The sequence below is a fragment of the Colobus angolensis genome, unplaced genomic scaffold (assembly GCF_000951035.1).
Source record: "Colobus angolensis palliatus isolate OR3802 unplaced genomic scaffold, Cang.pa_1.0 Scaffold450, whole genome shotgun sequence".
NCBI classification, from domain to species: Eukaryota; Metazoa; Chordata; class Mammalia; order Primates; family Cercopithecidae; genus Colobus; species Colobus angolensis.
In genome coordinates this window covers 2,417,316-2,429,452 of record NW_012117933.1, presented here as the reverse complement: position 1 = coordinate 2,429,452, position 12,137 = coordinate 2,417,316, and the positions used below count along the sequence as shown (strand labels likewise).

At 40.2% G+C, this 12,137-nt stretch overlaps 1 protein-coding gene across 1 annotated transcript in view; it reads left to right on the top strand.

Annotated features, from left to right (window-relative positions):
- Positions 1–12,137, top strand: part of FIGF (c-fos induced growth factor (vascular endothelial growth factor D)) — a 39,385-nt gene that overhangs the window by 16,598 nt on the left and 10,650 nt on the right. Inside the window, exons 2-3 of the mRNA XM_011957888.1 lie at positions 4,908–5,118; positions 10,011–10,201. Coding sequence (XP_011813278.1) covers positions 4,908–5,118; positions 10,011–10,201 — 402 coding nt within the window. The remainder of the gene's footprint in view (positions 1–4,907; positions 5,119–10,010; positions 10,202–12,137) is intronic.

Below are 12,137 nucleotides of genomic sequence, written 5' to 3'. Positions count from 1 at the left end.
TAGAGACTTAAAGTGGGATTTTCTTTTCTTTCTTTCTTTCTTTCTTTCTTTCTTTCTTTCTTTCTTTCTTTCTTTCTTTCTTTCTTTCTTTCTTTCTTTTTCTTTCTTTCTTTCTTTCTTTCTTTCTTTCTCTTTCTTTTTCTTCTTTCTTCTTTTTCTTTTTCCTTCCTTCCTTTCCTTGTCCTTCCTTCCTTCCTTCCTTTCTTCTTTCCTTTCTTCTCTTTCTTTTCTTTCTTTCTTTCTCTTTCTTTTTTTCCCAAGATCTCGCTCTATCGCCCAGGCTGGAGTGCAAGTGGCGAGATCAGGGCTCACTGCAAGTTTGACCTCCCCAGGCTCAGGTGATCCTTCCACCTCAGTCTCCTGAGTAGCTGGGAGTACAGGCATGCACCAGCATGTCTGGCTAATTTTTGTATTTTTGGTAGAGACAGGGTCTCACCATGTTTCCAGTCTGGTCTTGAACTCTTGCACTCAAGTAATCCTCCTGCCTCGGCTTCCCAAAGTGCTGGGATAACCAGTGTAAGCCACCATGCCTGGCCTTGTATTTTTGGATAGTATTGAGCGAAATTTGCCTCAATAAATAAAAATCCTTTCAATATGCTTCAACTTTAAAATCTTCAAAAAGCTGCTTAGTTTCATTATTTTCGTGTGGAAGCAGCATTGTCACAAAGTTTTATTTTGAAGACTGAATTGTATACGGAGTACTGTTCAACTAGAAGAGAATGAATAATCAGGAAAAGAGAGAATATTGAAAAATGAGACTTAATGGAGAAGTATTGAATTTCAAAGCTGCCAGAGACATTAGCAATTGTTCAGTTTAATCTCCAGATTTCTTAGATGAAGAAGTTGTGGCAAGCCAATTTCACAAACCTGTTCTATGATCCTCATGCTCCCCACTCCTCTCACTCCCAGAATTTTGCCTTGATCGAAACTTTGCAGAAAAGTGCGAACCCACAGGTATGAGTTCACTGAGCTTCCCAGGCAGTCCTGCCATCTACAAACCCATGTCATTCTGTATTTTCCTCTTGTTTCTGAGGATGATCCTCTCATCTAGTCACACTATGTCCACTTACCTCTGGCACTTATGTCAAAACAACCCCTCTATGTCCTGCCTTAGCTCTCCTGCATATGCTTTCTCTTTCTTCCTGTCTGTTGTCTCTTTCCCCCAGCTTATAATTCTCCCGCCTTTATTAAAAACATGCACCCACAGACACACACTCACATCTGGATTCCCAGGTACGATAACCTTGTAGATTCATGTTTTCAGATCGTTCTTAGTCCATAGAATATAAAATTGATGGAATGATGGCAAACATTTGCAGATGACAATCGTTTACAGAAATGGCACTAAGCCATGTAGCTGAAGCTGCAGGACTTATGGATCTGAGCTAGAAGACAGGGACCATCAAAAATTCAGCTTCAGCTGGAAATGGGCTCTTTGAGTGCGCTACATCAGATCCATGAAAGAGGAAGGAAGAGTTACTGCTCATTGCTGCCTGGAGCTGTGACTTCTATGAAATTACTTAACTAGGGGCAAAGGAGGAAGCAGATACTTCCTTGCAACTAGGACTTGAGCTGAGATGATCCCTGAATCATAAATACTCAAAAAGATCCAGATTCAGGACCCAGGGAATCACAGGGTACAACTACAAAACTTCTAAATGTTGGGGAAAGAATAATGAGAAAGAAAAATGAATCTCTGAAAGAAAATGGAACTACTAAACAAAATTCCAAATCACGTTGATATAATTGTTACTAAGAATGACAGCGACAAAATGAATAATCAGGTTATGTCATGCCTATAAAGTTAAAAATCTAAAATAATTTGAAGAAATACTTAAATACGTTTAGAACCCTCAAAGAGATAAAGAAAGAAATAATATTCATAAAATTAAAATGACAAACTAGGGGCAGGGCGCGGTGGCTCACGCCTGTAATCCCAGCACTGTGGGAGGCCCAGGCGGGTGGATCGCAAGGTCAGGAGATCGAGACAATCCTGGCTAACATGGCGAAACCCCATCTCTACTAAAAATACAAAAAGAAAATTAGCCGGGCGTGGTGGTGGGTGCCTGTAGTCCCAGCTATTCGGGAGGCTGAGTTGGGAGAATGGCGCGAACCCAGGAGGTGGAGCTTGCAGTGAGCCAAGATTGCACCCCTGCACTCCAGCCTGGGCGACAAAACTAGACTCCGTCTCAAAAAAAAAAAAAAAAGAGACAAACTAGGAAGAATATACAGAAATGTAACAGAAAGTAGATAGGAAGAAGAATGAAGTAGAAATACTTGAAATTAGAAATATGGTGATTGAAATTAAAACTGTAACAAAGTAAACTCTAGACTCACAACAATTGGAGAGTTGGTGATTGGAAAGATGAACGAATTAATTTACCCAAAACACATTAGAGAGAGGTGAAGGGGAAAAAATAGCTAAATATAGAAGCACATTTAAGAGACATGTAAGATGATTAAAAGCCTCCAACATTTTTCAAAAAAGAGAGTAGAGACAATATTATAGGTGGAATAATGAAAATGATAATGGCTGAGAATATTAAAGCATTGAGAAAAAACAGACAAGTGGCCTCAGATTGAAACTGCCATGAAGGTCTCTGTCTCAAATTCTCAACTCTGCTTTTGTAGTATGAAAGCAGCCATAGACAATAAGTAAATGAATGCACATGGCTGTGTGTCAACACAACTTGATTTACAAAAACAGGCAGGCAGCAGGCTAAATTAGGCTGGGAGACTATAGTTTGACAGCTCTTGACTGAAAGAATAACCATTGTTGGCCAGGTGCAGTGGCTCATGTCTGTAATCACAACACTTTGGGCGGCCAAGGCGGGCAGATCACTTGAGCCCAGGAGTTCAAAACCAGCCTGGGCAGCATAGCGAAACCCCATCTCTACTAAACGTACAAAGATTAGCCGGGCATGGTGGCACGCTCCTGTAGTCCCAGCTACTCAGGAGGCTGAGGCAGGAGAATCGCTTGAACCTGGGAGGCTGAGGTTGCAGTGAGCAGAGATGGTGCCACTGCACTCCAGCCTGGATGACAGGGCCAGACTCGGTCTCGAAAATAAATAAATAAAGAATAACCATTGTTTACGTTTTCATATATATGTCACCAGATGTTCTTCATATATCCATATAAGTATGTATATATGATGTACATAAGTACCTAAGTAAAAATACATAAGTAATTTTAAAAGAGGTTATATCATAGCTGAATCACACATGACTTGGACCACACTTGCTCTTCTGAGTACCTACTTTTGGACAACTCTCAGTGTCCACTAGCATGTCTAAAAAAAATGTCTACTCCTAAAATGCTAATGCATGATGTAGATTTTAACTACAGCTTTTGAGGCTCAGTGGAGGAGGGTATACATCACACGACCCAATGCAAAGCTTTTTAACAGCCCCTTTTGCTCATCTTTGTTTCCCCCCACTGTTCCTCGCCCTGCAGCAGGCAGCTAACATTCACCTCTCCCTTCCACCCTCCTCTCTCAGCACTGGTCCTTTGCCTCCCCCCTCATCCCAGCTCTACAAATGGCCTCAGCCTGCATATTCCAACCACCCAGCAAAACAAACATCTAGTAACTACAGGGTCAGCAAGAGAGAATCTGAGGCCCTAGCCATAGACAGATCACCTTATCATTTCTCCAGCACATTCCAGGAAGGATCTCAGTTCGTTCGGTCCCAATATACCTCTACATCCTTTGTTTTAATGATCACATAGAATTTGTTGTATGCATATATCATTATTTACATAACTAACCCCCAATTTTGAACAAGAGGCTACATACTGAAAATTTTTTATCTACCAAGTCTTTTTTTTCTTACAAACCCATCCAATACAGTTGCACTGTATCCGCCAATACAGTTCATGCAGCTGTATGGAAATCAAACTCTAGAAGAGTATTTTATAGTTCTATAAGAGTATTAAACTCTTATACTTCTAGAGTGTAAAACCCCAGAAAAGTATTTTGTCAGAAAAAGATTGTGTTTTTGAAATAGTAGGTTTTAAAAGAAAATAAAGAAAGAGGGTTAGAAGTAAGAAAATTCAGGTTATCAGGGGCTTGATATCCTTCTTTTGTGACTGTAGGCAGGTTATCCAGGACTTTGTGGATCAATTTCTCAAACAAATAACAGAGATGAAATCAACTGTCATTAGCTACTGTCACAAAAATAATATGATAAACATCTATTCATTTCCTATGGCTGCCGTAAATAATTATCACAAACTTGGTGGCTTAAAATAACAGAAATTTATTTTCTCACAGCTCCGGAGTCTAGAATTCCAAAATGGAAGGGTCAGCAAGGCTGCACGCCCTCCAAACACTCTTGGATTCTCTCGAATCTTTTCTTGCTTCATCCAGCTTCTGATGGCTCTAGGCAATCCCCCACTTGTGACTGCATCACTCCAGTCTCTGCCTCCGTCTTCAATTGGCCTTCCTCTGTGTCCCTGTCTTCTCTTCTGTCTCTTATAAAGACACTTGCCATTGTACAGTATTTAGGGTCCACATAGATGATCCAGGAGGATCTCATTTTAAGATCCTTAACTTCATTACATCTATACAGATCCTTTTTCCAAATTAAGGTAATGTTCACAGGTTCTGTGGGTTAGGATGTGGATATATCAATTTGAGGCCCACCATTCGATACACTAGAGTTTTCTTTGTAGGTGTTCTGAGAACCCAGGAGAAATAAGTAAATCCTTTGATTCAATCAAAAATGAGTAGAATGTGAATCAACAATACTAGAAGATATCCTTTTTCCTAGGCACTGGCATACATTTCAATAGTTCTCTAATTACTTTACAGATGTATTTACGCTTCTAAGTGTCAGCAATGAAGATTATTATGACAAATTTAAAATTTAGTAATTTGTTTTTAAACTGGTATTTTTGTTTTTTTAAGCGGTCATCTCAGTCCACATTAGAACGATCTGAACAGCAGATCAGGGCTGCTTCTAGTTTGGAGGAACTACTTCGAATTACTCACTCTGAGGACTGGAAGCTGTGGAGATGCAGGCTGAGGCTCAAAAGTTTTACCAGTATGGACTCTCGCTCAGCATCCCATCGGTCCACTAGGTTTGCGGCAACTTTCTATGACATTGAAACACTAAAAGGTAAGTGTGTGGATGTGGAGACAAATTCTTTCTCTTTATCAGATGGTGACAAATACACTTACTTTCTCCAAAACTCTGCGTAGGGCAGACACGTGTCAGAGGGAGAATGAAAGTCAGTCTTTGATTTCATAACTTCAGTATTAGTGCAGAATCTTGATTTTTTAATATTTACTTCACAGAGAAATATATTCAATATGATTTTGAGATAAAAAACACAAAAGAACATTTCAAAATATAAAAATAAATTTAACTCAAGGATGTGGGGGCAAAGAAAACCCAGGAAGACTATTGTTCTCAATAGAAAAAAAATCATAAGGTCTACTTAGAAAAGAAAACCTGGGGATTCATCCACAAGGAGTATTCTACTGCCATACATACATAGATAAAAACCAAAAATGGCCAGGCATGGTGGCTCATGCCGGCAATCCCAGCACTTTGGGAGGCCAAGGAAGGCAGATTGCTTGAGCCCAGGAGTTTCAGACCAGCCTGGGCAACATAATGAGACCCCATCTTTACAAAAAAAAAAAAAAAAAACAGAAAAAAATAGCTGAGCACTGTGGTACGTGCCTATATTCCCAGCTACTTGGGAGGCTGAGGTGGGAAGATCGGCTGAGCCCAGGAGGTCAAAGATACAGTGAGCCATGATCATGCTACTACACTCCAGCCTGGGCAACAGAGCAAGATCCTGTCTCAAGAAAACCACCACCCCCGAACCAATAGATTAGATATAGCTTTTTTTTTTTATTTCTGCAAAGTTGTGTGATTTTTAATAAAGTGAAAATTAAAAGTTGGACACTGAGTTGTAATATTGGGTACTGGTATTGCTAGGAGAATAACGAAGGGAGAAAATTCTCAAGACAAAATGATCAAAACTCCAGACTAGAAAATAACATAATTTGAAATAAGGGTAATGATTGTTCCCTAGTAAGGTATGAAGATTCTTTAAAAGAAAATCAGGCCGGGCGTGGTGGGTGACACCTGTAATCCCAGCACTTTGGGAGGTCGAGGTGGGTGGGTCACCTGAAGTCAGGAGTTTGAGACCAGCCTGACCAACATGGTGAAAACCTGTCTGTACTAAAAATACAAAATTAGCCGGGCATGGCGGTGCATGCCTGTAATCCCAACTACTTGGGAGGCTGAGGCAGGAGAATCGCTTGAACCCAGGAGGCAGAGGTTGCAGTGAGCTGAGATCGCGCCATTGCACTCCAGCCTGAGCAACAATAGTGAAACTCTATCTCAAAAAAAAGGAAGGAAGGAAGGAAGGAAGGAAGGCAGGCAGGCAGGCAGTGTGTGTAGATACTGTGCCATAATGAATAAAAAATGCTTGTCAAGTAAAGTTCTGTGGTTTCTGATTAGGCATTTAATTTTTTGATGACATGTCAAAACAACACAAGAAGCTGCTACAGCATTGCTGATCTAGCATTCTGGATTTGATTAACATGATTACCTGGTAACTGATTATATATATAGCATAATTCAAATTAACCACTAGGCCAAAACTATTTTTTTCTTTCTACCTAAAACTGTATTTGTTTTTTCCCATTTGTAAAAAGATGTTGGGGTTGCACAGACCTCTGTTGTTGGCGGTGGGGAAAGCTGTGCATAGATGGGGAAGTATTCTTTGGTAGCACCTTGGGCATGAGTGTGAAAAGGATTCTTTGTCTTCATGTGTATGACTGTGTGTCTAAGTGAGTTGACATGGTGGGAACCATAGCCTTGAGCTCACTTCAGACAGGAGTTTGAAGCTCTAGATGTTTCTATGTGATGAATTAATATAGCCTTCATGAGAGCAAAGGGTTGGCACCTCATCTAGAGGTCAAAGGCCTTAACCAGATTGCCTGAGGTGAGCCTGGAGCTATTTCATGAAGATGAATGTTACCGTAAAACCAAGACTAGGTGATCTAAAAAAAGTCAATAACATTGACATTTTCTAAGGAGAAAGCCCTTAAAATATCACAGAATTTGCAAACCCTATGAATTTATCTCCTAATTTCATAGGGGATCATCTAAAGTTATTTACTAAGTTAGAAGCAGTGAATAATGAAATCGGCATGTTACACCAATTAGAATTTGTTATCAAGTCTCCCTTGTGGATTTCAAGGTAATTTCCTGAGGCAGATCAGTCCTGCTGGGAAGTAGTAAAGAATAGTAGAGTTTTGAAGCCTTTTAATCAGTGATGTTGGTCATAATTGCATATGATTTTGATTAAAAGCTTACCACTCCAATTTCAAAACTTAGTTTTATAAAAAGAGAAAAAGCAAATGGAAAGAAACATTTAAGTAGAATTTTAAATTGGGAATATTTTCATAGGTTGGTTTCTTGTTTTTTCAAAGATTCATGGTTAATTGCAGTGAATTAAATAATAACCATAATAATACTTAATTGAGTAATTTATCCCTCATGTGCAGCCTTCAGGCTTTTTATATAAATATTAATAATCAGAAATTTTTAAAAAGGTTTCTTGGGGGCTGGGCACGGTGGTTCACACCTATAATCCCAGCACTTTGGGAGGCCAAGGTGAGCGGATCACAAGGTGAAGAGATCAAGACCAGCCCGGCCAACATGGTGAAACCCCGTCTCTACTGAAAATACAAAAATTAGCTGGGCATGGTGGTACATGCCTCTAATCCCAGCTACTTGGGAGGCTGAGTCAGGAGAATCGCTTGAACCCAGGAGGTGGAGGTTGCAGTAAGCCGAGATCACACCACTGCACTCCAGCCTGGCGACAGAGCAAGACTCTGTCTCAAAAAAAAAAAAAGGTTTCTTGGGATAGAATGTTTTATTATGAGGAAAAAAACCCCCAAAGTTTAGGTCAGCTGTGTAGTAGTATAATGCAGTGATCCAGACAACCCATATTATGTTTTCGGTGATTGAAGAAGCAACATATGGAAAAAATTGGTATTAAGGGATGAAAAAGGAGAAAGGATGTGGAGAAGATGTTATAAGGGAATAATTTAGGGACTAGGGTCACATCTCAAATGGTAATGTTGTATCGGTATACTTCAAGCAGAGGTTTTCTCTATCCCTTCTATTCCCATATGTGGGAACTCAGAATAATCTCAGGAGAGCTCTTGAAAATGCAGTAAAAATAAAGGACAGTTTGTCTATTGTTGCATAACACATTACCACAAAACTTAGCTACTTAAAACAATATTGATCTCAGTTTCTGTGGGCCAGAAATGCTGACATGGCCTAGATCAGTTTCTCTGCTTCAGATGTCTCTGGAGGCTGCAGTCAAGATATTGGCCTGGGCCGCAGGCATCTTAGGGCACTGCTTTCAAGTTCAGTCAGATGTTGTTTGCAGGACTCAATTCCCCACAGGCTGTTGGACTGAGGGTCTTCGTTCCTCGCTGGCTATTGGCCAGAGGCTGCCCCAAGTTCCTTGTCATGTGGACCTTTCTAACATGGCGGCAAACTAACACAAGAACAGAAAACCAAACACCGCATGTTCTCACTCATAAGTGGGAGTTGAACAATGAGAACAGATGTACACAAGGAGGGGAACATCACAAACCAGGGCTTGTTGGGGGATGGGGGACAAAAGGAAGGAGAACATTAGGACAAATACCTAATGCATGTGGGGCTTAAAACCTAGATGACAGGTTGACAGGTGCAGCAAACCACCATGGCACACGTACACCTATGTAACAAACCTGCACGTTCTGCACATGTATCCCATGTATCCCAGAACTTAAAGTAAAGTAAGTTAAAAAAAAAAAAAAAAAAAAGCCTGCAAGTGGAGAAGGAGAGAAAGAGTGTGTGTGTGAGAAAGTGAGACAGAGTAAGAAAGAAGAGAACTTGCAATAAGTAGAAACAAGACTGCAATCTTTTTTAACTTCATCATGGAAGTGGTATCCCATCACTTTTGCTGTATTCTCTTCATAAGAAGCAAGTTACTAGGTCCAGCTCACACACAAGGAGAAGAGATTTACACAAGGGCATGACTATCAGGAGGTGGGGACCACTGGGGGTTAGTTTCAAAGCTGCCTACCACAAGAGATTTTCACCAGCACCACACCCCCACATATAATAAATAAACTCTACAGTTTCATGGCAAGCTACAAGGAAGTCTTTGTGTTGTCTTTATCATAAAATTGAATCTTTCCCCCAAAACACCTGTAGAAAGGCTATGCAGCATTAAGTACCAAAGGGTCAAAATCGAATTTAAAAAATAAAATATGAGAGAAAAGCAAGTACTGTTTTATAAGAAAGTATATAATTTTTTTTATTCCCATAGGCTTGTTTCTTTTTTCTTGTTACCTTCAAATTAACTATGGCCAAAGGATTGCTCGTTCCATTAATACGAACAGGCTTATTTCATCATTTATATAAATATCAGTATCGGGCACTTGCAAATGAGAAAACTCTGATTTGAGGAAGGATTAGTTTCACTTCAATTTCCATTTATGCATTTGCCAAGTTTAAATCGTACTGTAGTTACTTAAGCAACCAACAGAAACATATTTCTTGATGATGCTAAAACCTACCTACACCTGGCTTTAAGCAGAAGAAATGCCATCCAGCTGTATCTAGTAAATTGCTTGATAAATAATATTTACATGTTATTTCTTTACATGCTTCTATTTACTTCCCTATTAGCCAGCTTCTCCAGATGTATCCAATGTAATTATGTACAGGACATGGTGTTCTACCTCAAAGGGAAATAAAATACTTATATTCTACAAAGGTGTGGTATAAATGGGAAAGAGCACAGAGATTGTTGTAACTTCTCTGCGAACAATCTTTGGTTAAAGGACTGACAAAAAATATCCATCTAGTAAAAGAAACAAGCAGTAGAAATGTGAAAATGACTACGCTCAGCATAACCCTGGCACATGTTGGCACATCAGGGCCATTGCATCTGCTAGCCCCAGTGAGCTTTCTCTCTGCAGTTATAGACGAAGAATGGCAAAGAACTCAGTGCAGCCCTAGAGAAACATGCGTGGAGGTGGCCAGTGAGCTGGGGAAGAGTACCAACACATTCTTCAAGCCCCCTTGTGTGAACGTGTTCCGATGTGGTGGCTGTTGCAATGAAGAGAGCCTCATCTGTATGAACACCAGCACCTCGTACATTTCCAAACAGGTATGAGGACATCGGCAAGCCTGCTGTCTCTAAAGCCCTGATTATAATAGCGTCGATCGCTACAACAACCTTGTTGCCAAACCTTGTTGCCAAGGTTATGCTCTGTGTGCATAATCACATTTAATCTTTGAAACGAGCCAAGAGGGTATTTTATCCTCCTTTATAGACGAGGAAACTGAGGCTCAGAGAGGTAACTTACTTATCCAAGGTTACATGGCTGATAAATAGCAGAGCTGGGATTCAAACCCAGGTCTGTGGGAGGCCAGAACCTGAACTATTATCAGTTATTGTCTCTCTGATGCTATAATGTCAAGACTCAGAAAACCATATGGAAGTTACTAGGATAGGATGTTAAAAGGAATGAAGATAGCTGTGCTGTCTTGTGTATCCATCAGGTTCTATGTTGCTCAAAAAAAAGTTTAATGAAGGTTATGGGCAGAATTGGGGAAAGAGGGATGGGACAGTGAAGCACCTGAAGCTAGCAAAAAGGGGGAGACTTCCCCACCCTTAGACTGAGGAGACAAGGGGAGGGAGCAGTTACGGGAACCCAGAGGGAAAGCGGAGAAGAGGGTTGCTGGACTGGCCACTGTCAACTCTTGGCCTGGCAGGGAGTTGGGGCAGGGGCTGGGAGAGGCAAGAGGGTTTATAGATGTAGCCCATGGAGGGCAGCATCCTGGGGCACAGAGCCTGATGGGGAAGGAAGGAGAGAGGATTGTGTTTCTGGAGGGGCAAAGAGAGAATACCTAGCACAAAAGACATTTGGAAATAATTCTGCAGCCCCCATGAAAGAAATAATTCAGCCCTCTTCATCTTATAAAACTCCCTTTGCTTAGGTAAGTTTTCCTTTCTCTGGTTACCATGTTTTTAATAAATGTCGCATATGAGAGTAGTAGTAACAAACTTGGGAAAGCAACATTTAAAAACTGTGCATCAAACTACATTCTTTTTGATATCTGTTGCAAATTCCTTGAATGTTGATATACTTATTTAATTGTCAGTTTGCCTATATGATTTATTCTCCTTTTAATTGCAAAAAGAGGTAGTACAAGAAAATTACATGTACTGAACATATCCATGTTAAGTAATTTTCTTAATGCTGATTTGTTTTGTTAATAGATTTACTTATCCTTAATTTTGTTCCTCAACCCTCTAAAATATCCTTTAAACTGGAGAGTTTCTTTTTCTAAATTCTTTTAGAGAATCTTGGAGCTTGTGCAAATTTTAACCTCTACTATTTGACAATTAGAAAAAAAAAATGACCCAAGTAGGGCTAAGCATCAATTCTTAGTAGAAACAAAGCTTGCATAACGTAAGAGGGTTTAGTTCATGATCATGTGATTCCCTAGAGCACAGCCAAAAAATTGTGCAAGAAGATGAAGTTTATGCAAAGTAAACACTACAAAAACACTCTCACTTAGACTCATGGAAGTTCCATTACATATTGAGAGGTCAGAATAAACACAACCTTAATGGATTGCTTCCACTTAATAGATAGTTGAGTACTTCATTTTGATTGCTGTACTCAACAAATGATTAATTTCATAGAATGTACTTAAGTGTAAGTGTACAGCAGCTTTTCTTCCAAATATGAATTTTTGAACATTTTAATAGTAGTTTTAAAAAAACTATCTCTCGGCTGGGCGTGGTGGCTCACGCCTGTAATCCCAGCGCTTTGGGAGGCTGAGGCGGGCGGATCACAGGGTCAGGAGATCAAGACCATCCTGGTTAACACGGTGAAACCCCGTCTCTACTAAAAAAATACAAAAAACTAGCCGGGCGCGGTGGCTCAAGCCTGTAATCCCAGCACTTTGGGAGGCTGAGAGGGGTGGATCACGAGGTCAGGAGATCAAGACCATCCTGGTTAAAACAGTGAAACCCTGTCTCTACTAAAAAAATACAAAAAACTAGCCGGGCAAGGTGGCGGGCGCCTGTAGTC